Source organism: Barbus barbus (genome assembly GCF_936440315.1).
Source record: "Barbus barbus genome assembly, chromosome: 45".
NCBI lineage: Eukaryota > Metazoa > Chordata > Actinopteri > Cypriniformes > Cyprinidae > Barbus > Barbus barbus.
The window spans coordinates 22,420,571-22,442,464 of record NC_136723.1 but is presented as its reverse complement, the minus strand read 5'-3'; the positions used below and the strand labels follow the sequence as shown (position 1 = coordinate 22,442,464).

General features: G+C 37.0%; 1 protein-coding gene across 2 annotated transcripts in view; it reads left to right on the top strand.

Annotated features, from left to right (window-relative positions):
* LOC306864151 (3',5'-cyclic-AMP phosphodiesterase 4D-like) overlaps positions 1-15,739 on the top strand; it is a 70,328-nt gene extending 54,589 nt beyond the window's left edge. For both annotated transcript variants that reach the window (XM_079407897.1, XM_079407896.1), the window contains exons 8-16: positions 7,546-7,639; positions 7,740-7,909; positions 9,296-9,394; positions 9,668-9,832; positions 10,260-10,359; positions 10,994-11,148; positions 11,235-11,357; positions 13,106-13,288; positions 14,817-15,739. In XM_079407897.1, coding sequence (XP_079264023.1) covers positions 7,546-7,639; positions 7,740-7,909; positions 9,296-9,394; positions 9,668-9,832; positions 10,260-10,359; positions 10,994-11,148; positions 11,235-11,357; positions 13,106-13,288; positions 14,817-15,293 — 1,566 coding nt within the window. In that variant the 3' untranslated portion in view covers positions 15,294-15,739. The remainder of the gene's footprint in view (positions 1-7,545; positions 7,640-7,739; positions 7,910-9,295; positions 9,395-9,667; positions 9,833-10,259; positions 10,360-10,993; positions 11,149-11,234; positions 11,358-13,105; positions 13,289-14,816) is intronic.
* The last annotated feature ends 6,155 nt before the right edge of the window (positions 15,740-21,894 follow it).

Below are 21,894 nucleotides of genomic sequence, written 5' to 3'. Positions count from 1 at the left end.
CAAACTGTTTACAGTGATGCTGATTACATAACCTCGCCATATCATCAGACTTTAGTGCTGAATAGACAGGAAACAGTCTTTGTAGAACTGGTTTTAGGTCAGACACTGGCTGTGTTTAAACTTCAGTTGCTGCGTGTTTGCTTCCTGGCCCAAGACAGAACAGTCCACCTTCAAGTTTCTTCTGTAGATACAGCTTAGTTCCCTCCTTCAATGTGCATCTGTGGAAATCTTTCACCTCCGGCAGGTGAAAATGGTGCATCTGATCAATTAGTAAAGTAACAGCACACTCTCCAGAAGTTGAATACTGTAAGTTAGACACATGCTTGTATATAGTGTCTCACTGCTGATATAGAATGAGATGCTGCGTGTCTAAACTAGCCCAGGCATGACATCACAACGTCCCGACAGCATAGGTGAGGGTTTTAACGTTCACACACAGCACAGCCAGACTCATGCTAGTGACGTAACTGCATCAGTGTTAGGCAGAGTCGCTAAGATGCTGTAATGTTTGCTAGAGGACCTCATTAACCTTTCGGCTGGGTGTCTTTGTGCTGAATGTGGTGCGCGTGCATCGTCTGTGCTGTCTCTCAGCCCACTGCAGGGCTCAATTTGGCTGCGTCGCCATGGCAACTGCAAGCATGTGGGATCCTGCACAAGCCTGTTTGTCTGCGCAGTGACAGGGAGGGCATGTTGTTGCTGTGTGTGTGTGTGTACTGTAGGTATTCTGTTCATCAGTATGCAGCGTGGCAGGCCTATGCCGGTGATTCGGGAGCATGCTCAGTGCATTCAAAAACAAACCATAAAACAGGGGTCGTGAAGGAGGCCTGGCTTCTGATTGGTCCGGTGATTCGGTGGCGAGAACAAATGTGAAACACCTCACACACCTGATCATCATAATACGATGCGAAGAGATGCAAATGAAGATGCTGCTCAGAAATTAACTGTGTTCTGTAACAGATGCAAATTTACGTGTGTTATCTGATCTCTGGTTGCTTTATTGCATAACATACATTGGATCTTAAAACATTGAATAATTCTAGAATGTACTGTTTGATAGAATCTTTTACGGTATCAATATGTATTTAGAGACAGATAAAGATTCAGACTCATCACCAATGACTATGAAAACAATAAATCCAACATCAGCAACTCAATAATCCTATAATCCCTCAACTAAGGGCTCAAATTTAGAGGATTTAAACAAACCCCTAACCTTAAGAATTAAACTACGGCATGAAACTCGTGCTGTTTGTGCTCCAGACACCAATGATTCCTTAAATTATGTGTTTAAAATAAGGGTCGGACCTCATCCATATCACAAGAAGATCACAATATTAATATATAATTATAAATATTTTTTTATGTTATATGAGTATTTTATTAATTAAATTATATATAAATCTACATGTAAATATACAATGTGTAATATTGTCATATTTGATCATTTATCACGTATATTAAACATGATATATTTATAATATATAAATAATTAATAATTGTAAATAATTATATTAAATAATAATTGTGTGTATATATGAATATAAATATATAATATACTGTATGTCATTTCTATAGCCATTTCACATATCACAAAATAAGTATATATAATTATAAATATATTGTTATATAAATATAAACATATGCACATTCATACTTACACATAAATATATGTATATATATATATATATATATCAAAAATATATATACACACTTATAAATATATATTAATACAATACATATAAAAAATATATTGATAGTATGTAAAATAAAGTATATAAATAATTTTATACATTAAGTTATAAAGCTTTATCAGTATTATGTAAATTAACACTTTAATGCCATCTTACTGAGATACACATTTTGTTCCAGAAAATACATATGGTACCAATTTAAAGACTTCCCATTACAGCAGATCTGGATTTACCAAAGTATCCAACTTCCCCTCCAAGAAAGCTCCTGAAACACCACACCACTCCGAGCCGAAGGGAAGAAAGACAGAAGGAATAAGACATATGGGTTATGGTGGGGGGTTTGGCATACGGGATGAGGGGGTATCTGTGGCCAGTGGCTTTCTTGAATGATTTGGATCCTGCACGCGTGCTGTGGTGAAGCCTTTGGCGTCCCATTGGTCCTCTCTGAAGCAGCGACAGCAAAGCACGAAACATTGAACGATACTCAAAGAGTCCGCCGACGGCTTTGATCAAAGCCACTCGAGGCCTGTGTGAGCCCAGCTAAAGACCTCAGATCCAGCCAGAATTCACCAGACTGCTTCACAGAAAACCACAGAGCTCTGTTTCCCTCACTAAAGAGAACAAACAGCCTTCATATGAGCGATACAGGCACATAATGTGCCACAATTTTGTGTCAACAATTTTTAATTCCTACATCAGATTTAGCGCTTTTGTGCACTTAAGCTGTCGGATCATCCAGTTCCAGAATGCATTTAGTATCTGTCAGATGTGTTCGGAATAATGTGTTATTATGAGTGTGCATGTTCCCAATAAAACTTGATGGGGCGATAATTAGATCTCCAGAAATAGCATTGCCTTTCTGATGACGAGCATGAAAGTCATCCCAGCAGATTTTGGGGTGTGGTCGGAGGTTTTCCCCCCTTGTTTCCATCAGCATGACACCGGCCTCAACCTGCAGCAGACTCTTCCTATGGCACGACCACACTGCCTCTAGTTAGCGCTAGTCTATAATTAATCATAATCCACTGTACTGTAGGATCCTGTTTCATGTACGCTAATGCCTCCATCATGTCACTCACTCTACAGCAGTGGTCGCAACAGGCAGCCCGCGGGCAAAAAGTGGCCCGCCAGCAATAATATCTGGCCCGCGCCCGCAGCCAGATTATTTTGATATTGGCTGGTTCTGTTATAGATCTGTCATGACAGAAAGACAGATTTGACTTTCTCAAATCAGAAAGAATGTGAATGATGGCAATGGACATGAGCGGGAAGTTATTATAGTTCTCAAGGAATTAGTTTGTTCCTTCTAGATACTGAATATTTTGAGCTGAAAGCATGATTTAAACAACTACAACACTTATTTACACGCAATCGCTCTCTCAATAATGCATTCAAACAAATGCAATTTTTCATCTGTATCTGATTTCGAATGAGCAGCATCGATCCGTAGTTAAAATAACTGACGAAAACGTACTGATATTTTCATTGCAAAAAAATAAAAAATAAAAATTGCACTGCAAAAAGCAGCAATTATGCCTTTTAATGCTGACAACCATGTAAATAGCTTGTCATGTGGTAGGAAAAAGTTTGCACACTAGTTTTCCAATAAGCCACGTTGAAACGATCTTTTATTTATTTTATTTTTTAATATAGCCCTATGAACAGAACTGTGATACTGAAATACTTTAGCCGTGGAGCGAAGGCAGAGCGGTGTTTCTGATTTCAGTGATCGTGGAGTTATTAAATGCCCAGAGCGCGGAGGAAATTGTTGACGCTCCACTCCGCTCACATAGCCTACTCTGCCTGTCACCGCCGCACGAATGTGGCATTTTGTTAATGACTGTCCTACCACAGGATTTAACACCGAGTAACAGCTCACAGTTACAAAAGACACTGTAAGAGTATGTCACAGGCAATTCTAGTTGCATTTTTCATCAATTAATTTCTTAAATTATCCTTTGACTATATTCATGCCTGCCATCTAGTGGCAAATGTTTTTTTTGACCCGATGCCAAACTTTGCCGGCCCCTGCTCTACAGGAAGAGCAGTGGTGGGCGATTAGACCAGTATGATATTGTGGTTTATATATTTAAAAAAGTCATTTTTGCTGGAAACACAATCCAAAAATGTTTTCTATATGAAGTTACATAATTATTTATTTTGATTAAACTTTTTGGCGAAAATATTAGATTATTTATTTAGTTTCATTCTTTTTTTATTTACTTGCTTACTCTTTTCTTTTTTATTCTTTTTATTTGGCCAAAATATAAAATTATTCATAAATGAATGACAAGTCTGACAGTGCAAAAACAGCTTCAAATGACAAAACAGCTTCTCAAAGTGTTACATAGTAAATCACAACTTTCACAACACAATTAATAAAAATACAAACAAACAAACAATAAATATTCACATCACAATCAATTCAAAGCAAAGCATTTAAAAATACCAATAACTTTTTGACATACTTTTAGAATTTTTGACAAACTCTTCATTCTTTACCAATCAGACATCATTTATTGTATAAAACCAGTGAAAATTATAATTTTTTATTGTCCAGTTTTTATATGCAGCATCAGTTGAAAATGTCTCTAAAATGTGATTTTGGGGTGGTGATGGCGCAGTGGATAAGACACATGCCTTTGGTGTGAGAGACCCGGGTTCGAATCCACTGTGAGACACCAATGTGTCCCTGAGCAAGACACTTAACCCCTAGTTGCTCCAGAGGTGTGCGACCTCTGACATATATAGCAATTGTAAGTCGCTTTGGTGAGTGCAGACTTAATGATTCTAAAGGTGGTGTTTTGTTCTTATTTTTGAGGGTTGTTCAGTAGGTTATAGTAGGTCACTAGATAAACTGACATACACAGCGATTCCCTCCAGCTTTATTTCCTTGTTTATAATGAACCATATAATGCGTTGCTTTGCATAAAGAAATGCTTTGACGTAAAACGCCACCACAGAGGCTTCATATTTCTCCTGATAATGTAATATCAATGCTGTATGGTAAAGGCTTCAGGTTCATATTCAGATCAGCCACAAACAAATCCAGCCAATGGCTATTGCTTTCATAAAGAGCCACTGATCTATCATTTGTTTTTCAAATGAGAACATCTTCCCTGGCCTCATGAAAGTGTTATATCTCCATATGAATGCTGGCATATTGTTCCAGACATGTTTGTTTTATTTTCAGATAGTCGTTCCCTTCTGCAGTTCGCAAGTGTCATCAAAGACGCTCACTTCTGATTAGCCTTTGATTGGAGAATGGAGGTGGACATTACCTAGGCCCTGTTTATCAGCAGGTCAATATTTACACTCAAACAGGAGTTTGTTTTACAGTCTGAGAAGTTTAACTACTTCCTCTTTTTGACTGTCAGTGGATTTGAAATTAATTTTACACTTCTTTGTGAACATCACATCAACAGGGCCATGCTTTGGTACAGTGGCAGTTTTTCAGTGGCCAATGTTGATGAGAGAAAAGAGGCCAGTAGCCTTATCAAATAAATCAATGAGCATTAAATATTTATGTGATTTAAAAATATTTTATTATTTGAGAAGATAACATTTATTTTTTATTTTATTTTATAGAAATTCAACCCAGATATTTTATGTATATTGTATTATAAAATCCAGTTAAATCCATTTTTATACTTTTTTGTTTATTTACTTTTAATTTGACATTTTTATGAATTTTATTTTATGAATTTATTTTAGTTTTAGCATTTATTTATAGCATTTGTTATGTAAGACTTTAAAGATGAGAAGCATCGTTTGGCTTGGCAAATATGTGTGACTCTAAAAGGTCCATCTTCCTTTAGGGTGAATCTGAAAATAAAAATAAAAACATATTGAGGTGACATTTAATCACAAATGAAAAATCTTTTTCACAAAAAAAAAATCATTTTACAAATACATGAGCATTAAATATTTATTAAATCTAAAATGATTTTATAATTTCAGAAGATAACATTTTTATTTTATTTATAGAAATTCAACCCAGAAATGCTTTATATATTTTAATGTGTATATTTTATTATCTTGTATAGTTTATTTTTTAGCTATTTTAATTTTATTTTAGTTTATTGTATTTAAATATTTGAAAGAAGTATTAATTAAAGAATTATATATAAATAATCACTATCATTGAGACACCACTATACAATTTTGACTCAAAGTGCATGAAAGAAAATATTTGAAAACAGAACTTGTTTATTATCCCTCAACATTGCAGACATTGATGTTAGGAATGACGCGAGAGGCTCCTGCTCATGCTTCTGATCGGTCATTGCCGATAATAACGGCGAAATATCATCCGAATTATATCGGTTTATCAATACTTGATGGGGTAACGTCAACAGATAGACCACACCAGGAGCCGTTCATGAGTCATCGGAGCACACTGCCGCTCTGCCGTATGATTTTACCAGGTACAAGGTGAGCTGTGAAAACAGTGCCGTTCTCCAAGGCCTGCATCCTCCATCAGCGGATGATGGTGCTCCTGCCCCCATCTCTCCCCCTCAGTAATGAGCCGTGATTGGCTGTGTGGAGGGGCACGAACAGCATCCATTACAGGAGCAGTCCCATATTTGGAAGGTGTTGAGCAGCCCAGCGTCTTTCTCGCGGCTCAGAGGAGCGAAGCCAAGCCATGTCTGCCAGCCTCCGCAGCTCCATCGCACCTCCACCTGATCCCGAGATGCAGTTTTTAGACTGAGACGGCAGAAGCATTCGCGTGGCGTTGTCTGAAGGATATAGGAGTGGTTTGTTTCTTGCTTTTGCGTGTTTTGGAGCATTAATGAAGATGCCTGAAGCTAATTATTTACGCTCAGTCTCATGGGGATATATAAAGGTATGGATCATGAAGCTGATTTTCTTTATCTTTAGTCTCGGATGTACAGGGATCCTTATTTAGGATAAACAGAGGCTGAGGTAGCAAAACGCAAACAATCAATTTTGGCCTCTGGGTATTTGCTTATCTTCATTTATTGAGTTTTGTTTTGTTTTGTGTCGTCATGAATCGATGTATTCAAATAATGTGCGGTGCACCACATGTAAATTGTATGCAAATTAGCAGAGATGAATATTTTATGCAACAATCCAAACAGGACAGTTTCTGTTTCAGTTTTGAAGGCTTTCGGGTGATCTTTACTGCCATACACAGATGTTTTCAGTGTTAATGGTGTGGTGTTGTAAATCAGTGCATTTTTTATGTAAAGATGAATATATTTTTAGGCCTGGCAAATTTATGTGACTTAAAAGTTTTGTCCTCCTTTAGGTAAATCTGACAAAAACATTCAGCTTCATCACAAATGAAAGGAAAAAATTATAAAAAATTATATTTTGCATGAAGAAAATGAAGCCTATTTAGCATGTTTTTGTATTGCAACATCATTTATATATTTATAATATTTTTCTTATATATATATATATATATATATATATATATATATATATACAACTTTTCCATGTTTATCCTTAAATTATAATTATTATGTTTTAATTCTTAATTATTCATGATGGGATTACAAATATGGATTTATTAATCCATGAAATGTGCCTGATTTCTAGATGTGGTTATTTTTAGATCTAGTCTGGTTTTATTTGAGGGGTCTGAGGGCGTCTGTTCTCACACTGATTAGAATAGACTGTTACAGCTGAATGATTTTAAAATTCAGTTAATTGATTAATTTATTCATTTTCTTTGTGTCACCTAAATATGAAGCATTACCATGACTGATTAAAACTCTATCTATCTATCTATCTATCTATCTATCTATCTATCTATCTATCTATCTATCTATCTATCTATCTATCTATCTATCTATCTATCTATCTATCTATCTATCTATCTGTGCAGTTCAAGCGGATGTTGAACAGGGAGTTAACGCACCTGTCTGAGATGAGCAGATCTGGTAACCAGGTCTCAGAGTACATCTCCAACACATTTTTAGGTAAAGCATCAATCATAAAACACAACGCTTTTGACTTGTCAGTGTTATGGTGAGGTTTGGCGCTCTGGCTCACGTTCACGCTCTTCCATTGTTTCTCCAGACAAACAGCATGATGTGGAAATGCCCTCCCTCCAGAAGGAGAAGGAGAAGAAGAAAAAGCCCATGTGTCAGATCAGCGGGGTGAAAAAACTCATGCACAGCACCAGCCTCACCAATTCCAACATCCCTCGCTTCGGGGTCAAGACAGATACGGAAGACTCCTTAGCCAAGGTGAGCGGCGTGACGCCAGAGGGGTTATTTGAGTTGGAGAGCTGCTTCAGACACTTCAAACTCAGACAGAACCTCAATCATCTCAGTTGAATCCTGATTGGACCTGATCGGAGACTCTTGTAGACCTTGACGAAAGGTCACTGGAGCTGTTTTGTACGATGACGTAGTTGGATGACGTGTGATTGGAAAGATTTTGCACCTTGCTGAAAAGAGCAGCTTGGAGCAGCATGTGTTTCCAATGCTGGTTAGTGTCATGCTGTTCACCAGGAAGCCTGTCGACCAGCATGGTTTTTAACCCAGAGCATACTGCTGGTTAAACTAGTATTCGTCAACACATTGGTTGATGAATGCATTCAGAAACAAATGCTGCTGTTTTCAGCAGGTCAGTTTTCTCAAATTCACTGGCTGTTTCTAAATCGAGTCCTGAATCATTTCTACAATATTTTCTGGCTGTTATAAAAGCCAAACCAACATCTATTTTTATATGCATTTTGCATATGGGTTTAGTCAAGTCACATTAATATATATAGTGCGTTATAATATACAGGTTATTTTAAAGCAGCTTCCCAGTAATAAACAGGAAAAAAAAAAAATTGTCATTATTCAGTTCAGTTTAGTTCAGTATTGATTCAATTCAGTTCACTATCAGTGTCAATGTTGCAGAGATCATCAATTATGTAGCAAACTCAATTCAGCTGTAAAGCAGCTCTACAGAAGACAATGGTGTTGATCAAATTATGAAACAAGTTTAATTCAACTGCAAGCAGCTCTACCGAAGACAAATGTCATTAATAGTGATGCACCGAAAGAAACATTCTGGGCTGAAACCAAAAATTTGATCATTTTTTTTAGAACTTTAAAATATTTTTTTCATTTAGCTGAAAAAACTGAAGCTTAAAAGACGTTTTATTTGATAACTAATTAATCAGTTTAACGTAATAATACAAAAATTGTAATTGCACATAAAGAGTTGTTGTCAACTTTTTAACAACAGAATTATTGTTTCTACTCCAATTAGTTGTTGAAATATAAACATTTAAATAATGGCTGTAAATTATTATTATTATTATGTTTTTTTTTATGACCGATTTATTCAAACATACATTAAATAATGAAGACAACCAGTGAAGTAAAATGAGAAATCAATATTGTCAATCCAGCACTAGCGTCCACACAGCTGGCTTGTTTGCCTTCTGTAGTTTATCCATGTCGTGTGCACAACATCACACCGCCTCATCTGAGAAACGCCAAACATCACTGTTTCCACCACTGATTTCACCCGATTGGCAAACTGGAAATTGCTATTTCGACAAAAAATGTATGGTTGCCAAAATTTCGGTGCATCAGACACAACAGACTGTCTAATGATTCGCTGCTCTGTTTCAGGAACTGGAGGACATAAACAAATGGGGCCTTAATGTTTTTAAAGTCACAGAGTTTTCAGGCAACAGGCCTTTAACGGTGATGATGAACACTATATTTCAGGTGAGACCAAACATTCACCGATCACCTTTATTTACTTTGCTAATAAATGTCTTGCACAATTCATCACTGTTTGTTTTCATAACTTTCTTCGCCTCTGATTTAACCAAGGTCACATGGACAGGGAAAAATTGCATTAACCAGTAATACCATAGCCTACTTTATATGACCCCGTCAAAACCTGCATTATTTAACATGCTGTGCCATGATGTTAAATGTGTTGCACCTTATCATAAATGGACACTTTATTCATCTTTCTGTTTTTCTCTCCTGCAGGAAAGGGATTTACTCAAAACATTTAAAATTCCCTTGGACACTTTCATAACGTACCTGATGACCTTAGAAGACCATTATCATGCTGATGTTGCGTATCACAATAACATTCACGCTGCTGACGTCACCCAGTCCACACATGTGCTGCTCTCCACGCCTGCTCTGGAGGTGAGTCCAAACAAGGCTTTCCTTGCCATTTTCAAAAGAAATGAGAACATTTATGGAAACTAAGGCTCCTTTGGAAATGACCATTGTATTGACGTCACATCGACCTATTCAGCATTCAACAACTGGGCGTTTGTTGGTCATTTCAAGTGCGTTGAGGTTCGACCATAACAGGGGTTGTTTACGTACTGCACAGAGGGTTGAAAATAGACAAGCAACAACTAAATTATGAATTGTTTTTGGTGCATCTAGCCTTGACTAACATTATAAGCTGATTACAGGTGAAAAGTTTTGCACGCGAGCCCTTTAGTTCATAGATTTGATTCGGTATGACCTTGCTTGTGCTACTTGCTGGATTTCTAAAAAGGTTATGTGGTGAAGATAATGTCTGCTTTCACTCACCGTACATCCACATGTTGTTCTCTTTCAGGCGGTTTTCACAGACCTTGAAATTCTCGCTGCCATTTTCGCCAGTGCTATTCACGACGTAGACCACCCGGGTGTCTCCAACCAGTTCCTTATTAACACCAGTAAGTGTGCTGTATGAATATATGAGTCATTTGAACCATATCTTAACAATTGAGAAAATAATAAAACGTTTTTAATTTTAGCAGATCAAAAAATATGTCTGCAGCCATGCTTTTTGTATAAATGTTTTAAAGTATTACCTTTTATAAAAAATAATTAAATATATATATATACATTAAGACCACAAATGAATCAAGTTATTCTTCCTCTAAAAGTTCCCCTAAATCTAAGGTTAATACTTACTTAGAATAAGTAGAATGCATAATTTGACCAGTCAGCATCGAGAAGGAGTACTATCCATTTGATAAATAATAATGCCCTGAATGACAGCTCGTGAGGTTTTATATCATAATGGATGGATCTATATGTTCAGTGAAACGGCTGGGAGCAGATCACTCAATCCCATCAGCTCAGAGACACATCTGTCCTCAAAACCACACATACATTTATTTTGACATAAGCAGAACTGATGCGCCGATAGGACAGATAAATGCGCCTCATGGGATTGTGTGTGTCTGTCTCCTGCGTCACGCTGTGATGAGTCCTGAGTCCTGCTGCTGACACAGCTGTTTGTCACGCTCATCTACAGATTAGCACAAGGTCACAGAGTTTCTGGTGTTTTCTTCATGTCTGCAGACTCTGAGTTGGCCCTCATGTACAATGATTCGTCGGTGCTGGAAAACCATCATCTGGCAGTGGGCTTCAAACTCCTGCAGGAGGAGAACTGTGACATCTTCCAGAACCTGACCAAAAAACAGAGACAATCGCTGCGCAAGATGGTCATCGACATCGTACGTCCCGCTCAAATGACATTTAGCATTGATGATGTTCCATCTGAATTCTGGCTCAAGGTTTTTTTCTCGCACGTTTCTCCAAGGTCTTGGCGACTGATATGTCCAAACACATGAACCTGCTGGCCGATCTGAAGACCATGGTCGAGACCAAGAAGGTCACCAGTTCTGGAGTCTTGCTCTTGGATAACTACTCAGACAGGATACAAGTGAGTCTTTTAAGCTGATGCGGGTCTATTTTGACTTCCTGTAAACTCTGGTTCTATCAAAACACTACTGAGTTTGTTCAAGCGGCCCAGCACAGCCACTTCTGGCTCAGCCAGTGGCGTGAATTGGGGGCGGGACTTTGTGTTTTGTTGACCAGCGGTGTGCATTTACAATCACAGTACATTGGAAATTCATAGAACTTCTGAAACTACATAGTGGGATTTAAAATAATATTTATCAAAATTACTTTCAGGTCTACTTACTTATTTTTTTAAGACAATTGTTTTCATTGATCGTAAATTAAAAAAATGCAAAAAGCAACATTTGACACTTTTTACATTATTTAAATGGTCAATTAAGAATAAATTAAAAATTCATAAACTTCAATGACTATCTAATGATATTAATATTTAACTTTTGTCATTTTAATATTTAAATGATTGTTTTATTTTATTCATGTTTCACAGCTGCATCTGACACACATGATTTAAATCGTTTTAAATATTATAAACTTATTTTTTATTATGATACTGATTTGTTGTAAATACAAGATGTAGTTTTCTCAGCTGCATCTGACTCATTTTACTATATTTAAATTGGAAATTCATAGAACTTCAGTAGCTATCTAATAAGATATTATTTTTTATATACTTTTAGTATTTAATTTTCTTATTATGATAACTTGCTAGTAAATATAAGATGTAGTTTTCTCAGCTCCATCTGACTCATTTTTCATGAATTAAAGTGTAAATTAAAAATAAACTGGAAATTTACAGAACTTATAAAAACTAGTTAAAATTTGCTATCACATTAGATAATTATTTATGACACTGATTTGTTGTAAATATAGGATGTAGTTTTCTCAGGTCCATCTGACACATTTTACATGATTTAAATGCTAAATTATGCAGAAATGATCAATTCATAGAACTTCAATAATGATCTACATTTTAATATTTAACTATTTTCAACATTTTAACATCTTAGGGTGTTTTCACACCTGTAGATCGATTGCTTTGTTCCGAAACAGGGATTAAAATTATTACAATGTTGCTTTTTATTCTTGGTGTGGTTCACTGTAACACAGCAAAGTTTCTAAACACACCAAAATTGTTAATACAAGTCACGTGCGAGTAAACTGACCTCTCATTGGTCAAAGTTCCACGGAGCTGGAATGACAATTGATGATTCATTTGGATAGCGAGGCAAACAAACTCTCTCTGACCACACGCGTCATCTGGAACGGCAACAGCTTTGAAGGCTTATTATTGTTTTGTTTTTTTTGTACATGTCAATATATTTATTAATTTATCATTTTGAGCAGGAGTCCAGGATTCGTCCAGGATTCGATTGTTAAAATGCTCCTATACGAAGAGCATTAAGACAGCATTATAAAATGAAAAGGCGCCGCTTTGATTTTGAATGGCGAAGACGTGCACACCCACTGCTTTTCACGGAACTTACAGAATTACCCATTATACAGTGTGATATATAGCCTGGTTCGTTGGTCCGTTGGATTGGATTGCTTTCTCACTACAACCGAACCGCTCCAGAGTTCATTTTTAATCGAGCTGAAACCACCTCGTCCAGGCGGTCTCGGACCGATTGTTTTGGCGCGGATCCGAGCACAATTGCCATGTTCACATATGCCCAAACCAACTGAGTTAAGAGGGGAAAGGAGCCAGGTTCCGAAACAACGCGTCAGGTGTAAAAACACCCTTAAACTTAATTGATATGATTTTCTTATCAGGTGCTTCAGAACATGGTTCACTGTGCGGACCTCAGTAACCCCACCAAACCCCTGCAGCTGTACAAACAGTGGACGGACCGCATCATGGAGGAGTTCTTCAGTCAGGGCGATCGAGAGAGAGAGCGAGGGATGGAGATCAGCCCCATGTGTGACAAACACAACGCCTCTGTAGAGAAGTCTCAGGTAGGGTCATCAATTCAAAAAGGAACTATAGAAGTTCTGGTTTCTACCGCAGAGTCAAAAATAAAACTGTTAATTGTAAGATAAAAGCCCCTTTCACACAGTAATACTAGTAAATTGCTGTAAAATTACCGGAACGACTTTACCGGTAAATTCAAAAATGCGCTGTTCACACAGGCAAAGACATTCCATCTTTTTTCCAGAAAAGCACCATTCACACATCCATTCCAAAATACTGGTAAATTATGTGACATCATTAACCTCCAAACAGCTGCGCTTGTATTTGTAAACATGGAGGGGTATATGCGGTCAGTATTTTTGTTGATGGTTTCATTTTTGTTTCAAACTTTCGCATTCATGCAGCTGCTTTTGTCCCAGAGACATTGTAATAGACGACTACAAACCAAAATACTGAACTACAGGAGAAAAAAACGCTAGCATCCGAAGGCAGAGGCGCTACCTGCAGCTAAAAAAACTGTTATGTTTACTCATATGGCTACACAGAGGACTGTGCGACGGACATGGGCAGTTCCACAGATACATGGGAAAGTGTTTTGAACAACTTCGATGAAGAGATGTGGACGGAACACTTTTGCATGTCCAGAGATACGTTTGAGTCTGTGCTGCAGCTTGCGAGACCCTCTTTGGAGCGTAAACAGTGCGGAGCGAATGCGTCATCTGCGTCAGAATGTTATGATTGGCCCGGAGTAGACGTCTTACGTCAGCGCGTTTTCTGAACTTGTACGTGCTCATACTGGTAATTTTCCTTCTGCGTAATTTACTGGTAATGTTACAACTTCTCATACCGGTAAAATTGCCGGAATGAATTTACCGGAATTTTTGAAAAGGTCCTGTTCACCCATCATCTCTTTACGGCAATCTATCGGTAATTTCCCGGAAAAGTCTGTATGTGTGAAAGGGCTAAAAGTGTCAAATAAAACAAATAGCATTGCAAAGAAAAATGGGGACAATTCTCTTTTTTCCTGTTAAATCTATTAAACCATTATGAATTCCGCAGACATTTAATAAATTAATGAACATAATTATTTATTCTATTTTTAATTTGTAGTTTAAGTTTTAGCAATTTTGTTAGTATTTTTATTGACAAGGCAACATTACTAATTTTTGTTTTGAGTTTTTCATCTAATATATATTATATATATATATATATATTGTTAAATTCAATGATGTTGTATAATTCTTTGTTTTAGTTAATAAAAACACTGATTTGTCAATGGAAAAAAATACTTATTTCAATTTTAGTTGTAGTACTTCAACTTCAGTTAGTTGCCAAAGCAACATTTCTTTTTTTCTTTTTTACATAAAAATTTTTCATCTAATATTTATATTTTATTTAATCTTTATTTCAATTACTGTACCTAAATGTTTTAGTTGACAATAAAACACTAATTTGCCAATGAAAAAATGTAACCTGTAAATTGCAATTAATACTATAGAAATATGAATAAAATTAAATCGATTTCTGAACTGTATGTGAGTGTAATTCTCGTGCCTGTCTCTGTGTCTCTAGGTGGGCTTCATTGACTACATCGTGCACCCGCTGTGGGAGACGTGGGCCGACCTTGTACACCCGGACGCCCAGGACATCCTGGACACGTTAGAGGACAACAGAGAGTGGTACCAGAGCACCATCCCACAGAGCCCGTCGCCCGCTCCCGACCAGTCCGAGGAGGGCAGCCGCTCCACCGGAGCAGAGAAGTTCCAGTTTGAACTGACGCTGGAGGAGGACGGAGAATCGGACACAGAGAAAGACAGCGGCAGCCAGGCCGAGGAGGAGGAGGAGGAGGATGATGAAGAAGAGGAGGAGGACAACAGTTGTAGTGATTCCAAAACTCTCATCACGCAGGACTCGGAATCCACGGAGATTCTGGAAGCGGAGGAGGGAATATCAGAGGAGGTTTCCACGGAACCCAGCATGGTGGATGAGGAGGAGGAGGAAGAGGAGGACGATGAAGAAGACGAGGAGGAGCAGCCGGCAGATACGTAGCAGCGCGTCTGGACGGCCCGAACTAGCTGCCGCGATGGCAAAAAACGCAAATATTTAATAACAGACAATGAAATTGAGTTCCAAAGCGCACGTTGCACTCCGAGACCTCGGCCACTCCTCTCTCGCTCTCTCTTTCTCTTTTCCGTCTCTCTACGAGCTGCCTGGAGACGAGAGGACACTAAGACTTTGGTAGGTTGTTGTTTTATTTGCACTCAGGAATAATATTTAGTCGTCTGTTTTTTCAAGCTTGGTTTTGTTTACCTTCGCCCTCCTCCTCCTCCTCGTCTGTGATTCTCTGTGGACGACAGTGAGGAAATTCCCTGCACAAAGCAATCGGAGGAGACGCCAGCGGGGATTGACGCATGAACGCGTTTCTTTGGATTTCAAAGAGACCTTATTTTCTACGTTTTAAGTCTTCCTAAACTTTTGACTGAGAAAAATTTCACAAAAGACAAAAAAACAAACAGCCCAGCGCTGTCATGGCCTCTTCGATGATTTTGTACGGTATACATACAGATTTTTACATAGTTACTTTTTAAATAACAAAACAGCAGCTGTTGTGTTTTTGAGGAAACGCGAAGGGTAACTTGCAAGTACGCGACGTGGGTAGTGCGTTCGCCACCATATTCACATCCCTGCTGTCACACACCCTCCTTTCAGAAGCTGTATTTACGTTGTTACTGTCTTTTTTACTTCGTCAAAAACTTTACCTCCAACGAGCCTCTTAACACCTACAGATGCTTTTTGTGCGTTCAGATCATTTCTGATTTATTTCTGCCTTGTTTTGAAGCAGTTATTTCAGCTACACTGCACTTGAAGCCTGTAAAAAATAAAAATAATATATACATAAAATGTGTAAAATATATAATGTTAATACTTTAACATTACAAGCACCAATTTAATATTACTACACGTTCAGTCTCATATATATATATATATATATATATATATATATACACACACACACATGCATGTATGTATATGTATATATATAAATGTGTGTGTGTGTGTGTCTTAATATTAATGCAAATAATATGTAGTATTAAAATATTAATATACATTACAGGCTTCAAGTAATGTGTTACGAAACATATGCCTTTATGAACTTTATTATTGACTAGTCCTTTAATCACCATTCAAAGACTTGTTTTAATGCAGTTCAAACTGACACAAGCATCCTGTTCAGGCTTTCTAACTCCAGGTCAAGCTTAGCTTCTTTTACTGGCAACATCCTGTTATGGGCGTATCAGACACTCAGCCATTTATTTGAAGCACTTCTGTTATAAAGACATCTGGAGATTTTTATAATAGCGTGTGAGACTCTGATTTTGTTTCCTTTTGCCTTGTTCAGTTTTGACTTGCAGGATCTCACACGCTGAGCGCGTGAAACTAAAACCACAAACTCCCAAAAACCACATCCATCCGGTGCATGCGTATTCTACAGTCGTAGAGTATCTGTCGTGCAATGCCTTTCAGAATCACCTGTGTTTCTCCATCTGTCACAATTCATTAGATCAGAGATCTTCTCTTAGGGCTAGATGCAGTTTAGCGTCAAAATCCACCTTTTCATTTCACGCCAAAACACCGGACACGCACTATGCGACACGTGGCTTTTAATAAGAAGGCTATTTATATCTGTATATGGTTTTAATTTATTGTTTGGCATCTGTTTGAAAGCAGTACTGTAGACCATCAACTGTAGCATAGAGCGTGTGGACTTGCAAGTTACTGGCCTCCTGTTTTTGGTCGTGTACATAGAACAAACTTTTTAAAGTCTGTAGTTAATATAATACGCTCACAGATACTTGAAACCTCGAGTAGTACTGATTTTGTTCTATATATTTTTATTTAAGTTTGTGCCATGATATTCTTTCCTCACCAGATGACCTTACCTGATTATGGTTTGTTTGTTTTTTTTTCTTTCGCTGTTTACAACGATGTATTTATTTTGCTGTATATATTGTAATGTTTGTTGTAAATGATGACAGATTTCTAAACTTCATCCCAGATGGAGTTGCTGTATTTGGTAAACTCTTGTTGAGAGAATGTTTATTATTATAAATACTATCCAATGTAAAAAGAAGAAAACGACGATGATGATGATGATAATAATATTCTGTATAAAAAGGAGAAGGTCACCTTCAAACGTGTGTTTCTGGAGATCTGGGGAAAGCCAAACCATTTGAGACGAGTCGCCACTGGCGTTTGGCCCCAGGGCTGTGCCTTAACTTACAAACTCTTTATTTGTGTCTGTTTGGTCTCTTTACGTGTTTCGGAGAACGATGTCTGCTGCCAGGGTATCAGGGCATCTTATGCGCTGCATTTAAAGCTAAAGCTTAGGACGCCTTGGGTTACTTCTTTTCATTTGTAGGTCCAAAAAAGTGGCACATAGCGAAGGCTGCTGTCAACGCAGCGGCTGCAATAGTCCCGGGACGGCTGGGTTTGCCCTAGAGGTGCTTGGCTGCTTGTGATCTTCTACTTTCATGCTGTTCTTTAACTTCGTTCAGGTACCGTCTGCTACCTTCATCTCATCCAGCCTTGTAGATGTGCTTGTGCACTAAACTGAACGAGTCCGTAGAGTTTCAGATGTTAAATAAGCATACTTTCTGACACGTATACTGTAGATTTTAGCAGCCCTGGACCAAAGCCAATCGTGGCTATTGTTATTAATTATTACTGGTATTTTTTCAATGTCATTAAAGGGATACTTTAACATTTGATTAAAAAGTTCTGCTGATTAAAAACTAAAACACTTCTTTCAGTCTCTTACAGTTTGTTGCCCGTACTTTAGATCCATCTCCAATCGAAGTCCATAAACTACAGGAAACAAAATAATTTTATATGCAACAAATGAAATAAAAGCATGGGTTGATTCCACACGTGTGTCGCGTGTTTGTATCAGCTTGAGATGTCTTGGTTAGCAGAAGAACATGATTTGGTTTGCTCGAGTCAAAGTGAAAGTCTTGCTGTTTGTGTTTCATCTACTGACTTGCTCTCATTTTCGATCAAAAGACGCTCTTGCATTAAATACACTAGGCACGTACTATTTTATATAGTGAACCTTTATGATAATATCAATGAATAAAAGTGAAAAATGAGCTAAACGTGTGAAATCAGTCATGCTAAAATACTTTTAGGAATATAAACTGGACACTTTTAATGGATCTAAAATATTAGTCAAAATGATATACTTTAGAATTCACCTTTATCTGAATAAAGAATATCGTATTATTCATTTCTAAGTGACTGATAAAAAGCAATATTAAATATATTAATTTTGAGATTTGTCATCTTATGTTTCAATCTATGTCCACTCATACTTATCAAACTTTTTTTTGTCGCCATCTAAAATTAATTGGTTCATTATGCGCTTATAACAAGCTTTATTTTAATAATAATAATATGCATGGTTTTTATACGTGCACCAATAAATAAATTACACACCACAAATTATATTGCGTTTCCAAGTGAAACTATATCGTCTCTTTGTGATAAAGGTAATACTGTGGCAATAATATTGGCAACTTTAGTACTCAATTAATGCATGGACATCACGTGGGTATAAAACTACTGTATCGTTCATTTTTGAATAAAAAAAACTACCTTATATTTACCATAGTAATCAAGGTTCAAGGAATAAACATTAAAATCAGACTCAGCAAATATGCTGGTATGGTATAATAATATGTTTGAAAAAAAGAACTCAGTGTAAACCACTGATATAAAAGCAAACATTAAAATGTGTTAGTTATTCACCGATCAAACTTGGTTTTGTAATGTAGATGATTAGATCATTCATAATGACTGCTGTCTGAAGCACTGAAAGCGTCATGTTTTTTATGCTTATATAGAATAAGGATGCCACAGTCGAGTTGAGCTTAGTACAAACTTTCTTTTTCTTAAATAACGAGGAGAGCAACACTGAAGAAATGAATGTGCTTCATCGTGCTTGTCTTTACCCTGTACTTCCGGCAGGTGGCAGTGAGACATTAAAACTGACCTTTCGAGTGGAGATGGTCATCATGAGGTCCTTCATCTTCTGAGAGAGTGTTGTTCATTTGAAGTGAGGTGTGCTACGGTTTCTGGGTTGAACGACATGTTTCCTGGAAATGGTGTGCAACGGGGTTTGAGATACGTTTTCTCTTGTTTGGTGAGTGTCAAAAATATCAGCCCAATCAGCAGCAACATGTATATAAACCAGAGACAGCTCGCACAATGGGTCCAAGTGAAGTCGTTTACAAATGTGTCCACTGCATGCATCAATTGAAGATATTAGAAGACACGAGTTTTTTAGTAACATAGCATATCAACATGATGATGATGAATTTGTAAGTAAATATAATTAACATCAAAATAAATTCACAAGAGCAAGCATATTGTTTGCACATGTTTATTTACATTACAATAACTGAAATAATGAGCACAAGTATAGATCTGGAAGTCTGTCTAAATATCATGCAGTAATTGTAATGTCTTCTGGTCCATATCCTTTCCTTAGGAAGATGTGCTAGACACTGATTAATGTAACATAAATACTATACATATTTATATATTTTGCTATTGTATTGTGGAGTGACACTTTCATAAACTTTTCTATGCTTCTCTGATTATATAATGGTAAATATTACAATATCATAGCACAACAGCAGTGATCAGCAATAATGATAAGCCTAATACAATAAAAATAATAAGGTTGTATAGATCATAACACAGTCTCGGAGGTAAGAAGTGGATTATCCTTCACCTGAAATGCGAGGATCACAATAATTAGGAAGCACAGTTTCCACAAATCCCTTCACTCGACTGGGATGTTCTCTTTTATTCTGGACGGCAAGGGCAGTGACTGTAACATCGAGCGTATTTTGCAGTATGTATTTATACCGATTTAATCAGGCTCCGGAAATTCTTCAAAAAGAACACAAATAATGGCCTTCTCAGCTGCCATAGTTGCAACACATCAGAACAGGGTGTTCAACACACCACACTGTAAAAAAAAAAAATAAGTTGAGCCAACTTCAAATTTTAACCAATTGCAACCAGCTTCAGCAGATTTTTGAGTTTTCTCAACTTGTTGTTTTAAGTTTATACAACAAAAAGCTGAGAATCTCCTACAAAAATAAGTTGAGAGAACAATATTTTAAGGCAACCAGCTCCAGTAGATTTTTAAGTTGGGTCAAGTAAGTTGGCTCTTTTTTTTTTTGTCGGTGCTGAACGCAGGCCTGGTTTACACCATGCTGGCAGCCAAGAACAGCCGGGAGCAAATATGAAATGAATGGCACCAGCATAAGTTTCAAGAGTTCACTGCACACTTTAATTCAAAAGACATAGACCCGTACATAGCAAAACTTAATAGATTAAACATAACAGATCCCTATAATGCCCCCGGGGTGCTTTTAACGTGTATCAATATAACGGATAGATTTCCTGACCTGCAGTCTCCTGATATGTAATCTTTCCCTCCTAACGTTACTACGGAGACTCTTTAAAAGCCTACAAAACCCTGGAGGGGTACAAATGGACACAATCAAATTTTTTGATGAATATTCAGTAAAAAGTTGAGAATCTCCTACAAAAATAAATTGAGAAAACTCAAAAATCTGCAAAAAGCTGGTTGCTTTAAAATTTTAAGTCAGCTGTGTTGTTAACTAACTGTAATTGTAGGTAGCCAGGATAACTATATCACTATGAGTATAGTATACATCATAAATGTAATAAAATCCCAGATGTTGTGTGTTAGCATGTTTTATTGCAGTGAACCATTTTAGTCGTCTGAGGAATATATAATAAAATGATTTCCCCTTTGCTCTATGGGACAATCGTGTGTGTGTATATAGGAAAATGCATATGTTCAATTAAAGATAACTTATCAATTAATTAATATGGGCTGCTTTTGGTGCTCAACACTTTTTTTTATTGGTCATTTTGTGTGTTTTACGAATAAGAAGGTTAAGAAGCTTAACAGTTACTTAAATGTAAAATGTTTTTTTCTCTATTTTGCAATAGTGAAAGACGGCTTCCCTTATTGCTCACGTCTCGGCTAGATTGCATGTTTTCTTGTGCGGCTGGATGTTGGACTCATTAGCGCGAGCGACCAGCTGGCAGAGGATTCTGCAGCCTTCCTTGAACAGATATGTTCAGGACTTTCTGATTTACTTAAAGGTATGGAAGTTTTTGACTCTACTAAAGCATAAAAATACCATAATATGTTTGCAGATATTTTTTGGCCATTTATGTAAAGGTATTTCAACAGGTTAAAAAGGACTGAATGAGATATAATCTATCAAATATAACAGCCACGAATGAAATCAAGTCAGTTTGAGGCAGAAAGAACAGTTCACTCAATAAGTAGAGTCTGTAATCACTTTTTGGCAAGTGTAAAACTGCATTTTATGGGTTTTATTGGCCATGCAAATGTGTTGCCAATGCAGTCCTATTTTACCTGTTGAAATGCCTTTAAATGGCCAACAAACCCATAAAATGCAGTTTTACACTTGCCAAAAAGTGATTACAGACACCAATCAGTTTTCAGCAGACGATCAATTTTCAGTACGACACCTAGAACAAAACCTTTTACAAATACAGCAAAAGAGCAATGAAATAT